The sequence below is a fragment of the Neoarius graeffei genome, chromosome 5, assembly GCF_027579695.1.
Source record: "Neoarius graeffei isolate fNeoGra1 chromosome 5, fNeoGra1.pri, whole genome shotgun sequence".
NCBI lineage: Eukaryota > Metazoa > Chordata > Actinopteri > Siluriformes > Ariidae > Neoarius > Neoarius graeffei.
In genome coordinates, this window is record NC_083573.1 from 82,843,356 (window position 1) to 82,863,946 (window position 20,591).

The 20,591-nt window shown below is 38.2% G+C and overlaps 1 protein-coding gene across 4 annotated transcripts in view; it reads left to right on the plus strand.

Annotated features, from left to right (window-relative positions):
* The first annotated feature begins 634 nt into the window (after window positions 1-634).
* Window positions 635-20,591, plus strand: part of LOC132887095 (piezo-type mechanosensitive ion channel component 2) — a 345,950-nt gene continuing 325,993 nt past the window's right edge. For all 4 annotated transcript variants that reach the window (XM_060922465.1, XM_060922467.1, XM_060922466.1 and 1 more), the window contains exon 1: window positions 635-1,222. In XM_060922465.1, the coding sequence (XP_060778448.1) occupies window positions 1,159-1,222 (64 nt within the window). In that variant the 5' untranslated portion in view covers window positions 635-1,158. The remainder of the gene's footprint in view (window positions 1,223-20,591) is intronic.

A 20,591-nucleotide genomic window follows, 5' to 3' on the forward strand; every position in this document is an offset into this window, starting at 1 on the left:
AACCATTCACACTCACATTCACACCTACGGTCAATTTAGAGTCACCAGTTAACCTAACCTGCATGTCTTTGGACTGTGGGGGAAACCGGAGCACCCGGAGGAAACCCACGCGGACACGGGGAGAACATGCAAACTCCACACAGAAAGGCCCTCGCCGGCCCCGGGGCTCGAACCCAGGACCTTCTTGCTGTGAGGCGACAGCGCTAACCACTACACCACCGTGCCGCCCATATATTTAGGTGTTTTTTTTAATTTATTTCTATATTATTATTATTGTCTATGTTGATTATGAATGTGGTGAATTTGGTGTTATTGTGGGAACAAACAAACAAATAAATAAACCGTTAGGTCCAAAAAGCTACACAATGTTATCTGTAAACAACACGACAATTAAAGAGGAAACAGTAAACAGTGTGTGCAATTATTCTCCCTGATACAGGTCTATTATTTAATACTTCAGTGATCCGCTGTTTGAGTCTTTGAGACAGTATCTAGTTGTAAAGAGAGGGTGGGGCCTCTGAGTTTCTCCTCTTTTGATTGGCTGAGCCGCCTGTCAATCACGTTCGAGTCCGGTTCAGCTTCTCATTGATGAGCGCTTTGCAATCGAAAGGGATTTGTCCAGCGTCCAGCTGTTTCCCAGACGAGTCTCACTTCAAAGGGAGAGTGTTACTCTATAAACCTCCAAACCCAAAACACTTGGGCGTCTGAAAAAGTAGGCTATACTTTTGAAGATTTGACTTTGGTGTCATTCTGGACTACTTGACACTGCTGTTTACTTTCAGACCAGGAGCTCTGATTTCTCCTGTCAACAGGTAATGAGGAGAAACTGGGAGCTGCTATTGGATCTTTTACAATGGCATTTCACTCACTCAGATCTTAAACAGACTGAGAGTGTGTGCTGCTGCTGCTGCTGCAGATGTGTAGGAGGATTTGGATCTGTGGAGCAGAAGAGCAGAAGATCGGACAGAAAACTTTCTTCATGAGGACTCAGTGAAGTTATAACACTGGAGTTAAGGTGGTAAGGAACAAAGTACAGGATGATGCACCCGTATCTTGTGCTTGATGACTGGACCTGAGCTCTGATGGTAAATCTCTAGGCGTTTAAAACAAAGACTGAAGAGGTGTGGGCTGTTTGATGAAGTTGAAGGTGAGGAAGATATGGCCTCTGAAATGGTATGCGGACTCATCTTCAGACTGCTCCTGCCAGTCTGCCTCGCTGCAGGTAACTTACTACTTACAATTAATTCATTACATAGGTGTAAAGTCATTAAACCACACACCTGATCGAAGAAAATGAGGACTTAGGTATCATTAGATTGAAGATATTTGAATAAAACTCCTCACATAGAGGAGGCTTTTTTAAAAAGCAGGATTCAACACCACCATCCTAGATTATAATATATCACTGAGGTGTCTGTCCTTCACCTTGGTAAATACATTTCACAATCATTTCACATCTTTGTGAGCATTTTAGTTGGTTTTAGAAAAATCAGCCCCATTTCAATGTATAAAACACCAGACTACGTACAAGTCTAGTATAGTTTAGTCTAGTGTAGGCAGTCTCGTTTCTTACATTCTGTTTTAAAAGCTGAAACTGTTGCCTCAACAGTCTAAAACAGATAATCGCTGAATAGCTGTCAAAATGTTATTACTTTTCATCAAGTGGCACTTGAGGAGTAACAGCAGTTACCACTGTTCCATCCTTGTCACTCCCAGCCCTGAACTGTGTGTGTAATCTTTTACTTGTCAACTTGAAATTTGATTTGATTGAACATGTGGATCTTGGCCGAACTTTTGTCAATAAGATGATACTACTACTACTAATTATTATTATTATTATTATTATTATTATTATACCACAAGCACTGTGCTATTCCTGCAGTTAATGAACAAACGAACAAATCCATTTGTTTTGTTATTCTTTACACTCTTTACATTTAGAGGATTCAATAACAATATATTATCATTTATGCAAAAGCAGGAGAGAGGCAGTTTTAACTTTTTAAAACTTGTATTTATTATTATTATTATTATTATTATTAAACATACAGCTCTGATGTGGATAAAATTGATTATAATGGAATATGATTTCATTTTTTTACACTGTAGTTAGCATTGAGAATCAGATTTATTGAACACATCTAAGGAACAGTATGATTTTTTAATTTGAAATATGGTATTTAATCATTTTAATTTGGACATCTATGCAGTAGGCAAAACGTGTCTCCTAAAATAAGTTCATAAAGCAGAATATAAACACTGTTTTGCCTTAATGCAAGTGAGAATATGCGGGGGGGGGGTGTTCAGTGTCTCATCTTTTGTTTGTTTTTTCCCACATTGCAGTTTGATTATCTAAAGATACCAACTCATTTATTGTACAGTATATGTTCACTTTATTAACAGCAAGTGGCATTTTATTTGTTACAACCTGCATCAAACAAATGGGCTTTTCACACTTGTATGCTTTCTGATCTGGAAGTCTTCTCGTGTGATATGGACAGACACGGCCTCAGCTGAATGTTTGCTTTCTATCCGTTGAGACTGAAGGAGAACTTTAACCAGCTTTGTGGATCAGCGTACGTGCTGGAGAGGTAGCGAGACTTGAGCTGAGACATGAGTCACTTTTCCAGCACATTGACACGTTTACTTTATGTGTTCACTTGGTGCTTTACTATAAATGTTCCTCTCTCATTATAATCATCTTCATCCACAGAGCAACATGGTTCCTTTAAAATAGCCCAAGGACTTCTTATAATTGGGCTATAAAAATTCCATCTGTTTCCGATGCTGGGTTCATACAACACATAAAGCTGAAAAACACAGGATGTTTAAGCTCACAACAAACACACTCACAGGTACAGCTACAGTGGTGTATGGTATGTCTGGAAAGATAGATAATGATGGGCAAAGATTCTTCTGATATGCACAATTGGCCTTATTGTATAAGTAATGACTTTGGAGTGTATGAACGAGAACTTGGGTTCGATTTTTTTCAGCTTGAGAGTCAATTGTCATAGAGCTGCTGCTGAAGAGACAAAGACTCTTTCAGACTTTTCCTGACTAATGAGTCACAGAAAGGTCTGCATGTGTGTCACAGCAGACATTTGGGAAGTTTTAATTTTGTAACCTTGGCTTTATAGCCAAAAGCTAAAAAAAAAAATCTTCCTTTGTGTTAAAACACATTAATGTCCAAAGTACACTGGTATTTTTTGGCTAAATGTCAAGAAATTGATTCAAGTGAATCAATGAGAAAATCTGCTTGTGAATTTTTATTTTATTGGGAAAAATATCAAGTGAAAAAGACAGTCTATTTAAGAGTTATTCCATGAAATCGAGTCGTACATGAGCTGATAGCCAACGAGGTACATAGCACCGAGTTGGCTATAAGCCATATATGACGAGATTGAGTGGAATAACTCTTTTATTCTATCCACATTCACTGGATTTTGAGAAACAGAGCATTTTTATTTTTATTTTTTTGCAAAATCAATAAATAAAAACTTTATACAAAACGTCCAACAGAATAATTTCTGCTTAGAATGTAAACAAACTGGCAAAATGACAGTTGCAATTTGTGAAAAATGCTATAATAATAATTCTTGAAAAATAAAAAAAGATACGTTCTTACCATCAAATACTTTCATTTCATATTTTGTTGCTTTTTTTGTATTCTTTGGGGTTTTGTTTTCATGCAGAGTTTTTATTTCATCCCGTGGTGGTTCAGCAACACACTCCACCATTTTGTTTTTCTCTACTCACGGTATATGAGCAGATATCCTAGTAGTAGAGTAGCTAATCAGAGTGTGTGATTAGGCATATACAGTATATTTGGCTTACTGTGTAATATCAAGCTGAGACAAATTTAGTCTTGCAGTAACTTCTTGATCACTCAAGTGTGCTTGATGCAAGCTTAGAAGCTTTAATTTAAAGTGCCACAATCTAAGAGTCTTAGAGTGGATGATGAAGTAGTCTGTAAGCACAAAGATTTTCTCAAATATTAGCTGGAACACTTATTTAGATGCCAATAGTGAGTAAACCATGCTAAATACATATAAAATGTGTCTTCTTCACAAGTGTATTGTGAAATGTCTGCATGAACAATTAATAATGTTAATAATAATAATAATAATAATAATAATAATAATAATAATAATAATATCAGAATCATATAACTTGAATTATTCGAAAACGGGGCTTGTGACTAAAGCGGTCGTCCATGTCATGGTCTGCGAAGGACTGTTCTGTATCAGCATGCTGTCAAATACAATGGCTTTTTTATTCACACTCTTCATTGTTTGAATGCACAGCTTACAAATCTCTCGGCAACAGAAGAAGCCATGCTTTCCTCTGTCCAGATACTGCTAACTGTCTCCTTGACATCTGCACTGCATGCTTCATGAGTTTTTAATCAGAAAGTCTTGTTTTTGCAGACACACACCAGGCCTGGGCTTTTTAAACCTTCTATAGTTGAGAGTTACAATCAAGGTCCAGAGTTTCCCACAAGCCAAACGCCCTGGAAAGCCTCATTTACAATGACCACAATGACTGTTTATCTCTGCTGGTAGCTGGGTCAGGGCAGATCAAAGAGTTTACCAAGATAGTCTGGAAGATCCAATATCGGCCAAATATATATATTTTTCTTCTTTGTTCCACATTCTGAAGGTTATTCAGCTGTTTTAAGGAGTTGAAGTTTCAATGCAGCTACGTTTGTTTCAGAGAAAGAAACTAATCAGGTGCAAGTGGGATATTGTCATCATTTTTCACTGTAATTTGTGTCTGAGTGCAAATTTATTATTAATGTTCCTTTTCTAAATAGCAAATTACCAAGTGCCAAGGATTTCTGTTTGCTAATCTGTGCAGCCCTCAGCCTATTGATCTTCCTCACTCCTTTTTTTTTTTTTTTAATTCCAGCTCTAAAAACAACAGAGGAATAAGTTAAAACCTATAATCATGACTGGTCAAACTAGTAAGAAGATGCTCAGTTGTATTGTACAGGGTGTTTCAAAAAATTTGATATTATTTGAAATGTAAATATCCCAGAAACTACTAGTGCATCTCAAAAAATTAGAATATTGTGAAAAAGTTCAATATTTTCCATCAGTTATTTAGGAAAGTGAAAATGTTATATATTATAGACTCATTACACATAAACTAAAATGTTTCAAGCATTTTTCGATTTTAATTTTAATCAGTATGGCATACAATACAAAAACATAAAAAAACCCCATCTCAAAATATTAGAATATTTCATTTCGAGTTTGAGTAAAACAGTATGAACACAGTGTATCTCTCGGTCTAGTTCAGTACACACAACCACAATCATGGGGAAGACTGCTGACTTGACTGTTGTCCAGAAGATGATCACTGATGCCCTCCACAAGGAGGGTAAGCCACAAAAGGTCATTGCTGAAAAGGGTGGCTGGAAAAGGTGCACAAGCAACAGGGATGGCCGCAGTCTTGAGAGGATTGTCAAGAAAAGTTGATTCAAGAACTTGGGAGAGCTTCACAAGGCGTGGACTGAGGCTGGTGTCAGTGTATCAAGACCCATCACGAACAGGCATCTTCAAGAAAGGGGATACAACTTTCGCATTCCTAATATCAAGCTACTCCTAAGCCAGAGACAATGTCAGAAGTGTCTTATCTGGGCTAAGGAGAGAAAGAAATGGACTGTTGCTCAGTGGTCCAAAGTCCTCTTTTCAGATGAAAGTACATTTTGCATTTATTTTGGAAATCACGGTTCTAGAGTCTGGAGGAAGAGTGGAGAGGCACAGAATCCAAGGTGTTTGAAGCCCAGTGTGACGTTTCCACAGTCTGTGATGATTTGGGGTGCCATGTCATCTGCTGGTGTTGGTCCACTGTATTTTATCAAGTCCAAAGTCAACATAGCCATCTACCAGGAGACTTTAGAGCACTTCATGCTTCCATCTGCTGACGAGCTTTTTGGAGATGCTGATTTCCTTTTCCAGCAGGACTTAGCACCTACCCACAGTGCCAAAACTACTACCAAATGGTTTGCTGACCATGATATTACTGTGTTTGATTGGCCAGCCAACTTGCCTGACCTGAACCCCATAGAGAATCTATGGGGTATTGTCAAGAGGAAGATGAGAAACACCCGACCCAAAAATACAGATACGCTGAAGGCCACTATCAAAGCAACCTGGGCTTCAGTAACACCTCAGCAGTGCCACAGACTGATCACCTCCATGCCACACCGCATTGATACAGTAATTCATGGTAAAGGAGCCCCAACCAAGTATTGAGTGTATAAATGAATATACTTTTCAGAAGTTGGACATTTCTGTATTGTAAATCCTTTTTTTGATTGATCTTAGGGAATATTCTAATAATTTGAGATACTGGATTTCTGATTTTCATGAGCTATAAGCCATGATCATCAAAATTAAAACAAAAAAGGCTTTAAATATTTCACTTTACATGTAATGAATATAGAATATATGAAAGTTTACCTTTTTGAATTAAATTATGAAAAAAAGAACTTTTTCATGGTATTCTAATTTTTTGAGATGCACTAGTACATAGTCTCGGCAAATGAAACTGAACAGGCTTAATATTGAGCGATATAAGATTTATTCCTCAAAATTTGAATGAGAAATTCAAAGGTATGTGGAGTCCATGAACGATTTCACAAATTTTCAATATGCGCACCGCCTGAGACACGGCACACAGACACACACAGACAGCCTTCCTCTTTGAACTTTTTGTGCCGTGTCCAAATCTGCATTGCAGTTGATGCATTTTTAGAGAATTCTCTCATAAATGGACGCTGCGCAGTCTTGTTCGACTGTGTTCGAGCGTACTCTAACACACAAAACGCCTTTTCTTTTCCAGTCAATGGCATTTCTATACCTAAAAAGATAAAAACAAAACCATTAAACTTAACATTTTGACCTGTTTCCACACATGCTGTTAAAATTTAAGGTCAATTGAACTAGAATTGGCAACGTTATTCGACTGTGAAATGATATCAAATTTTTTGAAACACCCTGTACAAGCATTTCTTTAAAGATGTTAGTCCTTCAGTGTGTTCCTCTAGTGTGGGCGTGAAAACCCGGACAAGCCTTGTTTCGCTACTACTTAAGTGTTTTACTGCAGTTTTCACTTTGAACAAACATTTAGTTTACTCTGTATCAGGCTGTATATAGAGATTGTAAACTTTACAAAGAGTCAGTTTGTAAGTTAAGGTGCGCATTTGCAGAAAACGAACTATACAGTATTTGCACAATGAAGAGGAGATATGTTCAGGTTTCATGGAAGGAAGGAATTATGGATATATGCAGTGCTGTGCAAAAGTCTTAGGCACATGTAAATAAATGCTGTAGACCAAAAATGGCTTAAAAATAATTAACTGAAATGTTTCAACATTAAAAAAAACTATAAACAGCAGTAAGCTATAATAAATGAAACAAAGTCAATATTTGGTGTGAGACGACCCTTTGCTTTAAAAAAAAAAAGTCGTCTCCGGTCTAATGAGTAGTTTTATGAGGAAATGAGCTGTAGGTTTTACTGAACATCTTGCAGAACCAGCCACAGTTCACACAGTTCACACAGTTCACAGTTCAGTTTTACTGAACATCTTGCAGAACCCTGGTGAAAAATCTCAAAGGATCTTTAAGGATTCATGAGGATTGTCAAAGACCTGCCAAAGATCCTTAAAGATAAGGATCTTTATAGGATCCTTAAAGGATCTTAGAAAGATCTTCAAAGATCTTCATATGCAAAATCATTTGTGAAGATCCTCAAGGATTTGACGAAGACCTTTTCAGGATCCTACAAAGATCCTCATAATAATAATCAGTTAAATTTATATAGCGCCTTTTTTCATACCCAAGGTCACTTTACAATTATAAGGAAAGAAAAAAAGTCCACCAAAAGAAGGTCAGGATGCCATTCCAGTGGTGTAGCAGCCACAGTCCCACCAAAAGGTGCATGAAAACAAGCCCCACACCGCCTGCACAGCCGCCGTGATGCTGCCGGGCAATACTGCCCGGAACACCACGCCATGGATCCACAAAGTGAGCACAGAAGCACCGCCACACAGAGCACTGGCATGTCTCAAACCACCTGCACAGCTGCCGTGATGCCACCAAGCAACATCGCTCTGAACACCGCGCCAAGCACAAAAGCACCGCTGCACAGAGCGCTGGACAACCATGATGTTAAAAAGAGCAATGAACTCACTGCAGTCCATAGTGAGGAACAATTACCCACAGCAAACCAAGGTTTGGAGGGAACCGACGCCCAAAACTAGGTCCGGCGCTACACCACAACCAGCGGACAAAACACAAACAAAAACAAAAATCAAACATCAAACTACACAAACACAAAAAAGAAAAACAAAAGGGAAAATAAAATAAAAAGCTTCGGTGAGATCGCGGATACAAGCTGTTGAAATGAGTTTCCTTTGCAGGGTGGATGGGCGCTCCCTTAGGGATTGTGGAATCAGCTGAGGCGGCTCGGGCATCTTTTTCGGATGCCTCCTGGACGCCTCCCTGGGGAGGTGTTCCAGGCATGTCCCCCCGGGAGGAGGCCCCGGGGAAGACCCAGGACACGCTGGAGGGACTATGTCTCTCGGCTGGCCTGGGAACGCCTTGGTGTTCTTCCCGAAATGCTGGCCGAGGTGTCTGGGGAAAGGGAAGTTTGGGCTTCCATGCTCAGACTGCTGCCTCCGTGACCCGGCCCCGGATAAAGCGGAAAAAAACGAGACGAGACAAGATGAGGCTTCAGTGAGAAGCAGCAGCAGCCAGAATGCGCACGGCATACTCTCAACTGGAGAACAAAATGATCTTTGCAAGGATCCTTTAAGACCCTCAAGGATTCGACAAGGATCTTTCAAAGATGTTAGAAGGATCCTTAACGATCTTATTAAGATCTTTGCTAGGATCTTTGAGGATGTGATCAGGATCTTTTAAGGATCTTTGTCAAAATCTTCACAAGATCTTTGCAAAGTTACTCCAAGATCCTTAAAGATTTAACAAGGATCCTTCAAAGATCTTAAAAGGATCCTTTTCAGGATCTTAACTGGAATCCTCAAGGATTTAATATCTTGTAAGGATCCTTGTCAAGGTCTTTACAAGATACTTGTGAGGATCCTTTAAGATCCTCGAGGATCTAATGAGGATCTTTCAATTTTTAAAAATGATCCTAATTCAACGGAATTGGCAAGGATGGAAATAGATTGAAACTTACATAATTATGATTCATAAGAATCTGATAAGGATATGCCAAGGAATCCTGAATAGCCAACATCTTAAAATGATCTTTGAAAGAATCTTTCATGATTTTCAAGGTTTCAGAGATCTTAAAAGGATCTCTTGGTCAATCAATTGGTTTCTTCTACTGGAAATGTCAGTGTATATGTTATGATAGCATCAATAAAAAATTGAATTGAATGTGTGTGTGTGTGTGTGTGTGTGTGTGTGTGTGTGTGTTTTAAAATTCCTGTAGATCTTGCCAAGAATATTAAAGATCCTTGAAGATCTTGTCAAGAATTTCAAAGATCCTTGAAGATCTTGGCGAGAATTTTAAAGAACCTTGAAGCTCTTTCGAGGATCTTTGTTGAGGTCCTCAACAGGATCCTCAAAGACCCTCACAAAGAACTTTACAGATCCTTGAAGATCCTTGAAAGATTTTCACCAGTGCTGGACACTTTGACTGTCACACTTGCTTCTTAATTTTGCACCAAAACCCAGTAGCCTTCATTATCTTTTTTTTTTTTTTTAAATCTGAAAAGGGCTCTCTTATGTAATATGCTGCTCAGATACCAACATTTTTTTATGTAACATTTAATTTTGTGCTGGAAAACGAACATTTGGAACTCTAAAATGTTTTTGTACTGACTCAATAATATAGAAATCATAAAAGAGAAATTTATAACAAAGTTTGCATGAAAAAAAAATGCTACCTAAGTCTTTTGCACAGTACTGAATATATATTTTTAATTTTTAAAATTTTTTAAATTCTTGAGTCAGGTATGAATGTTATTGCCAGATCACGAACGATAATCTGTCACGTGCCATTGAGAGAAATGTCTCCCAGTGCAGGGATGTTTGACCTGCCTTATTTATTTATTTATTTATTATGGTAGCATTTATGGTGATTTTTTTTTTTGGCAACCATCATAAAGGATACATTTTGTATGAGACTGAGTTGTTTACTCTTGATAAAATGCAGTGTAAACAACCCAATCCCATTAAAGAACAAACAAACAAACATACAGGGATCATGACTGTGAGCGATGTTTGATTTCATATGAAAGAGGTCCTAAGAAAATGCACTAATAACCCCTAATGCTGGCTTTCACACTAACCTAAACACCTTAAACTCCCTGGATACACTGGTATCACAGATTTTTACAGACTTCCTTTCCTCATACTTGTAACTCCATACAGTTGATAGTAGCAATGGAGTGACTGATATAAATAAGATGAAAAGGTGAGCTAGTTGCCATTTTAAAGTGTCTGAATCCTTGCTAATTTGTAGTGCTGGTGTAAAAGGTGTCTAGGATCTGATTCGCCCTTTTAAAACAACAAAGAACAGAGCTCGTTTTCAAGAAGTGATTAAACTTAGCTTTTATTTCACATCAATAAATAAGGTATTTGTTTACACAGAATTAGGCTTATATTATATTCAGGAATCAGTCAGCAATACGTATAGTTCACATTCCGTCCCATGTTCACATTAGTCTCTACTTGATTAACAATCTGACCATAAACGGTCACAGTTAAGAGTCTCACATGACATAGTGCCCTTTACTAAGGTTAGATGCCGTCTGACTTTATGCCCTCGGACACAAATTAGTTTTCTGGAGATGAGAATTTGGGAAAGAAAATGAAAGTTAACCCTGACTAGACTGCATCAAAAGTATGCAAGTAAATAAGCAACACACACACACACACACACACACACACACACACACACACACACACAAAGCAAATGAATTTATATCGTGGATCCATGTGTAAAACATACAGTCGTATGTCATTCATCAAACATGAGAATCGAGAGAGTCTTAACTTGCTGATAATGACTGTATCATTAAATCACAGCCGTTTCTTTCTGTCTGAGCAAACAGACCCTCAGGATAAAAGTCTATACAGTACAGGTCTCTCGGTGTGTTCCAGCTCAAATAATTTGAGTATTTACAACGAGATTAATAAGTGCATAAGAGGCACATGTGAGGAGCTACTGCAGTTATCTACAGCCTAAGTGTTTATGATCTTGAATACAACTGCACAGTATGGAAAATAAATTTAATCTTGCTATTGCGAAAGGCCTTAGGAGATATATTAAAAGCGCACAGCAGGGTTCTGATGTAAGACTTGTTTCCATTATATTGACCAGAATTATTTTGTGTGTGTGTTCAGATCATTTAAAAGCTGTGATTCATCAAACCCACTGCAGAAACGCTGATGTGGAGCAGCTGAGATTAGTCAGGATGTTCACAGCATGCAAGAAAATATTCAGTGATTTGTAAGATGGTGCATGTGCATTGCACAAAGTCTAACTCTATTGCATAAAGGCCAGGTTCATAATAAACTATTCAGCCATGGCATATAGTGTATAATACAGTATGCGCCAGTGTTTTGTTTCAGGAGTCAGGCTTGGTAATAATCCTTTACTTTATTATGTAAAGCCTGAATAAATAAATCCTCAAACAGTTCCCTTTAGGAGACAGTCGTGATAAGTCCAGAGTCTCTTAAAAGAGCAGAGTGCAAAGCATATTTGACATAAATCAGATTTTGATCACCCATGTGTTGCTTTTTCTTCTCTCGCCTCATAGTAGCACTATTCATTCAGTTTTATCGGAACTGTTTCCTGTCTGTGATCTGACAGTTCAGTCTCTGAAATTCACTCAGTCACCTGAAAGCACCTTTTGTGTGTGCTCGTCCTGCCACACTAAATCCTTTTTTTTTCCTCACCACAGCAATTAAATTGAGGCTACAAGGAACAGGCTAGCTGTATATCACACCTCCAAGAGCTCATACTCGAGACAAGAAAATAGGTAGCAGTTGGTGCAGAAATCGCTTGTTTCTGCAAGTTTTGCAATTGTTACAGAAATCAACTGCAGATTTTTTTTTTCTTTCCTTAACTCTAGTTTGGTTTGGTGCTTGAATTTGCATAAATATATAGAGATGCCTAGTATATGGCCCATTCTATAATTGCGGGTATATTTCAAGTGTTGTTAGTCATCGTCAACGCTGTTATTAAACTGGGCAATCCATTAACAGAATCGATGATGACAGAGTTGACATCTTCCACCATTTTGTCTCTTAACTCCACTTGCTAACCTCAAACTAGCTACCACATGGCATGTATAAAAACAGAATTTTATGGATTTTAATCATATTATTGGGTTTTTTTTAATGAATGAAAGATTCACTCCAATATCACAATAACAGATTTGACGAATAATTAATCTACTGTTGGTGTATCCTCAAGATTTTGTTCAAATTAATGAGAGAAGAAACATAACATACTTGACTGGCTTTCTGAAGTTTCTTGCCAGAGGAAATTACATCTCTCGATGCAGGTGTCATGCATATTATTAAAAGTCTTTGTGGATTTTATGAGGTTTTATAACAGAGTTAACAGTGTTGACAAGAACACTGGAACGGATATATATATATATATATATATATATATATATATATATATATATATATATATATATATATATATATTACTGAAATGTGACCTAATACAGAAAATAGACTTTAAATGCAATTGATTTTATAACAGTTAATACAATAACCCCCCAAAAAACAGATTGTTGGACTGAATCACTTCCTGTTTATTCGAGTTGAATGTATGAATCAGGAGTCGAAGACAGCCAATAATGTGGGGGGAGGGGTGGGAGTCATTTAGTTAATGCTTTATGGATAAATTGGGTCTAAAATGTACATCAAGCATTGCTATTGGTGAAAATTTGTCATAATTTGCATTATTGTTCAAAACTGATTCAATAAAAATTTTCTTTGTGGAAAATAACAAAAGGTTTATCTTGGAGATGCAAAATGTACCTTGATTTCTAGAATGACCCATATATCAGTTTAGGGATATACAGTATAGACAAAAGCAATGCGTGTGATTATAATCCTGCACAGTTACTATATATCTTGCAACATTTTAAAACAAGCAAAAAAAAAAAAAGAATTCATTCTTTTAATTCATGCATTCATTTGATCAAAATGAATCATTTCTTTAGTTTGTGCCCAAACTCCTGCAGAAAACTCTGAAACCTGAGATGATCACAGTAAAATATTCTGATATGTTAGAGGGTTCATTTCCTTATATCATGTCTCTGCCTTAAAAGATAATCTTGCTAGCTGTAACAACTGATAAACAGCATATTGCGCAGCACTCAGTTAAATGTTAAAGAAGTTTATTCCACAGAGTTGTTGAATTTTCTCTTCTGATTGGTTAGGTGTTGATTCATTTTCTATGACAGCATCCCTGATGATAGTTCTGCTGTAATTCAAATCACATTTAGATTAATGTGCGCGTTGTAATATTTCATCATTGCTAGAGTAGCAGCTCATACACAGAGACGTGCACGATGGACACTACACATGGTATAAGGCTAATAATAACAAGATTTTTTTTAAAGCATGGTTATTTAACAAAGAAAAATGTAGAGCATTTCATATGGTGGGCAGCACAATGCCACGGTTAGCACTGTCACCTCACAGCAAGAAGGTTCTGGGTTTGAACCTCATGGCCAACTGGAGCCTTTCTGTGTGGATTTTGCATGTAGCATCTGTTTATGTGTGGGATTCCTCCCACAGTCCAAAGACATGTGGATTAGGTTAGCTGGATACTCTAATAAATTCTCCCTAGGTGTGAATGTAAGTGTGGATGGTTGTTTGTCTCTGTGTTGGTGAACCCCACCTCTCAAACGAAATCAGCTGGGCTCCAACTTCCCCCGCAATCCTAACAGATAAGCAGTATAGATAATGGATGGAAGGCTGCCTTTCATATGGTGAAGCTTTCTGTAAGGAGACATTTGTTTAATATTTTATGGAAGGAGACTTTGGTGATTTCAGCCACAGGAAAGTTTTCAGGACAGATGACTTTCTTGCTAAAATGTTTAAGGCTCAATGGTTAAAACTCTAGGTTACTGATAACAAGGTCAGGATTTCCATTCCCCTCAAGCTGCCACTGTTGGGCTCTTGAGCAAGGCCTATAACCCTATCTGTTTAGGGGTGTGGTATTACCCAACTTCCTAACACGCTAGGATCTTCTTCTTCTTCTTCTTCTTACTAGCAAGCAGGGATCTTGTTTTTAACAAGCTGGGATCGTCTTCTTCTTCTTCTTCTTCTTCTTCTTCTTCTTCTTCTTCACAAGCTGGGATCATCATAATCTTTTTCTTCTTCCTCTTCTTACTAGCAAGCAGGGATCTTGTTTTTCTTCTTAACAAGCTGGGATCATCTTCTTCTTCTTCTTTACAAGCTGGGATCTTCTTCTTCCTCTTCTTCTTACTAGCAAGCAGGGATCTTGTTTTTCTTCTTAACAAGCTGGGATCTTCTTCTTCCTCTTCTTCTTACTAGCAAGCAGGGATCTTGTTTTTCTTCTTTACAAGCTGGGATCTTCTTCTTCACAAGCTGGGATCATCATCATCACCTTCTTCTTCTTCTTCTTCTTCCTAGCAAGCAGGGATGTTGATTTTCTTCTTAATAAGCTGGGATCTTCTTCTTCTTCTTAGCAAACGGGGTCTGTTTTTTCTTCTTAACAAGCTGGGATCCTCCTCTTCTTCTTCTTCTTCTTCTTCTTCTTCACAAGCTGGGCTCATCATCATCTTCTTCTTCAAAGCTGGCATTGTCTTCTTCTTCTTCTTCTTCTTCTTCTTCTTCTTCTTCTTCTTCCTAGCAAGCAGGGATTTTGTTTTTCTTCTTAACAAACTGGGATCATCTTCTTCATAAGCTGGGATCTTCTTCTTCTTCTTCAAAGCTGGGATTGTCTTCTTCTTCTTCTTCTTCTTCTTCTTCTTCTTCTTCTTCTTCTTCACAAGCTGGGATCTCTTCTTCTTCACAAGCTGGACTCTCTTCTTCTTCTTCTTCCTAGCAAGCAGGGATGTTGATTTTCTTCTTAACAAGCTGGGATCTTCTTCTTCTTCTTCTTCTTCTTAGCAAACGGGGTCTGTTTTTTCTTCTTAACAAGCTGGGATCCTCCTCCTCCTCCTCCTCTTCTTCTTCTTCACAAGCTGGGCTCATCATCATCATCTTCTTCTTCTTCTTCTTCTTCAAAGCTGGCATTGTCTTCTTCTTCCTAGCAAGCAGGGATTTTGTTTTTCTTCTTAACAAACTGGGATCATCTTCTTCATAAGCTGGGATCTTCTTCTTCTTCTTCAAAGCTGGGATTGTCTTCTTCTTCTTCTTCTTCTTCTTCTTCACAAGCTGGGATCTCTTCTTCTTCACAAGCTGGACTCTCTTCTCCTTCTTCTTCTTCTTCTTCTTCTTCCTAGCAAGCAGGGATTTTGATTTTCTTCTTAACAAGCTGGGATCTTCTTCTTCTTCTTCTTCTTCTTCTTAGCAAATGGGGTCTGGTTTTTCTTCTTAACAAGCTGGGATCCTCCTCCTCTTCTTCTTCTTCACAAGCTGGGCTCATCTTCTTCTTCTTCTTCTTCTTCTTCTTCTTCTTCTTCTTCTTCTTCAAAGCTGGTATTGTCTTCTTCTTCTTCTTCTTCTTCTTCCTAGCAAGCAGGGATTTTGTTTTTCTTCTTAACAAATTGGGATCATCTTCTTCTTAACAAGCTGGGATCTCCTCCTCCTCCTCCTCCTCCTCCTTCTTGTTCTTCTTCTTCAAAAGCTGGGATCTTCTTCTTCTTCAAAAGCTGGGATCTTCTTCTTCAAAGCTGGGATCATCTTCTTCTTCTTCTTCTTCTTCATCACAAGCTGGGATCTTCTTGTTCTTGTTCTTCTTCAAAGCTGGGATCATCATCTTCTTCCTTCTTCTTTTTCACAAGCTGGGATCTCTTCTTCTCCTTCTCCTTCACAAGCTGGCATCTTCTTCTTCTTCACAAGCTGGCTCTTCTTCTTCTTCTTCTTCTTCTTCTTCTTCTTCTTCACAAGCTGGGATCTTCTTCTTCTTCTTCTTCTTCTTCCTCCTACTAGCAAGCAGGGGTCTTGTTTTTCCTCTTAACAAGCTGGGATCTTCTTCTTCTTCTTCTTCTTCTTCAAAGCTGGGATCTTCTTCTGCATAAGCTGGGGTCTTCTTTTTCTTCTTCTTCTTCACAAGCTGTGATCATCATCTTCTACTTCTTCTTCACAAGCTGGGATCTTCTTCTTCTTCAAAGCTGGGATCTTCTTCTTCTTCTTCTTCATCACAAGCTGGGTTCTTCTTCTTCACAAGCTGGGATCATCATCATCATCATCATCATCATCATCTTCTTCACAAGCTGGGATCATCATCATCATCTTGAAATTTCATCTGTGCTGTATGTCGAGCATGTATAGCATATTTAACAATAAAGTTGACTTGACTTGACTATCTTCTTCTTCTTTATCTTCACAAGCTGGGATCATCTTCTTGTTCTTCTTGTTCTTCTTCTCATCCTTCTTCCATCTTTTCCCCATCTCTATAATGGGGTCAGTGTGGATAAGTTGAGGCCAAGGGCCCAACAATGGTAGCTTGGTGGTGCTGGGGCTTGAACCCCCAAACTTCCAGTCAGTATCACCTTAACCTGTTGACAAGCTGAGATATGTTTTATATATAACTGTAGGGGTCACAAATTCTGCTTCTTCTTCTAGCATGACCATCTGTGATTTTGTCTTATTAACTTTAAAAGTGAGAAAACAGACATACTGGAGAGGGAACGGCTGTTTAATGCTGTGAGCTGTTTAATCTGAGTGACAACAGGGGCTAATTTGTTTCATGACATTTGTTAATCTCTATGAAATTGTAATCATTGGCATATTACTGTTGCATAAAAAGAATAAAACACTTCATGACAAGCCGTTATAGAAAATAATCAACTTCAGGATGGTTACAGTAACTCTGATTCACTTTGAGCTGCATCATGCCACCCTGTTATCGACAATGCTTCTCTAAAAGCACTCCTTCAAGTGTTTTATTCCTTACAGAACTAACATCCACATTTGTGGGATTTTTTAAATAATACAGGTGGCTCCTTCTGAATGGCATCACACTCGCAGATTTATTTATATTTCTGAAAGAAAAAAAAATCTCTACAAGCGCTCATCTATGTGTAAATGAAGCCAGACAAGAGCAGATGTTGGCAACAGGATTTTGCTGCTGGCTGTGATTTTGGTGCGTGCATGCATGCGTGTGTGCATGTGTGTTGAAGCTCTCCTCGGTGCAGCTGTGAGCCTGTTGTGTTTGTGAGACGTGTTAAGTGAGGAGTGAACTCTGAAGGTTCATAATACAGAGCTGTTGCAGTATGGGCTAAAATGAGTGATTGTTTTTCTGACATGGTTGCAGTCACTGACAGTAAGTATGTGTGGCAGGAGGTTATTTAAATAGTCAGTGTAAATATATGGTCTGTAAAAGACAAATTTGTTTTCACTGAGCATGTTGCATTTGATTGACGTGTGAATAAGCATATCCAAGAATAATATGATGCTGAAAATTAAGTTCAATTGAACCACATATTATTATCCTTGATAAACTTTTCCTAAGAATGTATGTACACACACAGCTATGCTCATGTCATATTTTAATAGCTAGTAAGTACCTTAATCGCTAATGTTTTCTGATATGTTAGTTTATTCTATATCCTGATCTGGAATGTTTGTTATACACTGGAGGATCACCAGCTGTGCCCTGCATGAGTCATGTGTTATTGCTGACTTTCACTTGTGACGCATTCTACTTTGGGCTCGGTTTAAAATGAATAAAGGCAGAAGTACAATGTTATAGAATGTTCACAATTGAGAGGAAAATATTTCGCAAATGGTCCTTAGAGTTTTCTCATTGTTCTTTCAAGTGCAAAGTTTGAATAACAATCATCTCTACTTTAGCAGAATGACTGTAAACAGAGCAATAAAATAGGAACAGAAAACAATTCAGGCAGCACACACACACACACACACACACACACACACACACACACACACACACACACACACACACACACACACACACACCATTCCTGCTTCCCAACCTCCTATAAATTGCTCAGCATCCGTGAGCTGACACATTTATGTTTAACATTAATATTTAGCTCCTGTATAAAATCTGATATTTTTTAATAATTTTTGGACATATTTAGTCATCTTTGGTATTATTTCAATGTCAACACCAGCTTATTTAGCTTGGATGTGAATGTTCGCATCAGGAATGCTGGTGTGTTCTGAGCCAGCTAACCAAATAGAAAGCTTTAACCACAGAGTCTAGTTTAAATTATGTGTATATTTTCAGGTAAGTATGTTTGACTTTCTTTTGTGTTTTTCACATCTTCATGACTTGGTTTGTGGCTTAGTTTGATGGCTCATTCCAATACAGTGATATAATACACATTCACATAAAAAAAAATAGGGATAGTAATTGATTGGGAATGAATGATTTTATATTCCCTCACAGCCAGAAGGTTCTGGGTTCGAACCTTGCAGCTGACTGGGCCCTTTTTCTTTGGAGTTTGCATGTTCTCACCATCTCAGCGTGGGTTTCCTCCAGGTGCTCTGGTTTCCTCCCACAGTCCGAAGACATGTGGATTAGGTCAACTGGCTTCTCTAAATTGCCCAGAGGTGTGAATGTGAGTGTGAATGGTTGTTCTTCGCTGTGTTAGCCCTGCAATAAATTTGCTACCTGCCCAGGGTATAGACCCCTTGCGCATGATGTCACGCATCACGTGATAATTTCACCTGGGGGTCAAACAGACACCATCTTTCCTGTGAGCAAGGCTTAATCTGTCTTTGATATGGTTCATTTTTGCATTGTTTTTAGTTGTTCCAATTGTTCAAATAGGGCAATAGATAAAAGATATTACCGTCTCCCTACTATCAAGAAGCAAACTCAATGTCATACAAAAAAAAAAAAAGATTTTTAATGAGGTCATTAAACTCTATACAAAAGATTAACGACTGCCGCTAATGTCAGCTACACAGAATAAAATTAATTTGAAAGAAGCACAAACACTTAGTTCCTCAGCATAAATGAAACTGCCAATCCCACTCTTCACCCTGACCTTAACAATGTGTCACATTTTTGTGTGAATTTGAGCTCATGTTGAGGGAACGCATGTCTCCACACATGTTTTTGATGCTTTGAATAAAAATCCCAAAACTCGTAAGACCTTCTTTTGCTCCCAAAATGGTTAGTCATACGTCTGTCGTTTCACAAGGAGCTCATTTTTTGTCATCTTGGCTGTAATCTTGGTTTACTGACTCATCTGAATGAAAGAGCACAGTGGTCTATAAGATTGCCAGCGGGGACTGAACGTTTCTCTCAGACACTGTTCGAAGCCAGAGCTCTTCCCCACACATGAGGCACTTAGACAAGGAAGGCCACAGCGGCTCTGACGCACACACAGCGACTCAAGAGAACCATTGAAATGCTCAGAAATGTTAAAGTCACTGAAAAAAACCTGGAATTAGCCAAAATGCTGAACTAAGTCCACTGGTTTTGACTGTGTATATCATGCGAGGTGATGCAGGAGATTTATAATGCTGCAGTATTATTGAATTATAATGTGAATTTCTCCATTAGTTATCTGATTTCGTGGCTGGCACTCCTAATCGAATGCACATGTTGCAGGGAACAGCTCACAGTCTTAGGCATACATTAATACCACTATGTTTATACAACGTCATAACAAGCCATAATGAGCGTCAGTCCTGAACACACCATCATGTGGAGTGGAGAACAATTTGGACCTGCTGCACACAGAGGGCCATTCTTCTCATAATTATCTCCAACTTCTAAGCACCTATATTTAAACAAATCTTTCAGCTAAGGTATATGACCTGTGCTGAAAAAAAATGAAATGAATGTTGGTTAAGTGGACCTGCCACTGGCACGACGATCGAGGGATGTTTATACTTTGTTTTTGTTTTACTGTAAAATGGTTCGTCTGTCATTTCTCTGCCGTAACTGATACTCTAGTGGTTCTCTTGTGCGCTATGAAATGACTGAGTGTTGAATCAACCACTGTGCTCTGTCATCAGATTTTTAAAAAGCTATACACTGTTGTCTTAACTCACAGTTGCATATGAGCTATTTATCATATCGGAATTAAAATGAATTTCTTGGGGGTTAGCACCATTTGATTTACACAACATGCCTACAGCTTTAAAGGTGAAAATTGTTGTTTTATTGTGACACAAACAATAATTAAGATGAAAAAACATAAATCTGGAGTGTATATAGGTATTCACCCCCCAAAAGTCAATACTTTGTAGAGCCACCTTTTGCTACAATTACAGCTGCAGGTCTCTCATGGTATGTCTCTATTAGCTTAACACAACTAGCCACTGGGATTTTTGCCCATTCCTCCAGGCAAAACTGCTCCAACTCCTTCAAGTTAGATGGATTGCGTTGATGTACAGCAATCTTCAAGTTATGCCAGAGATTCTCAATTGGATTGAGGTCTGGGCTTTGATTAGGCCATTCCA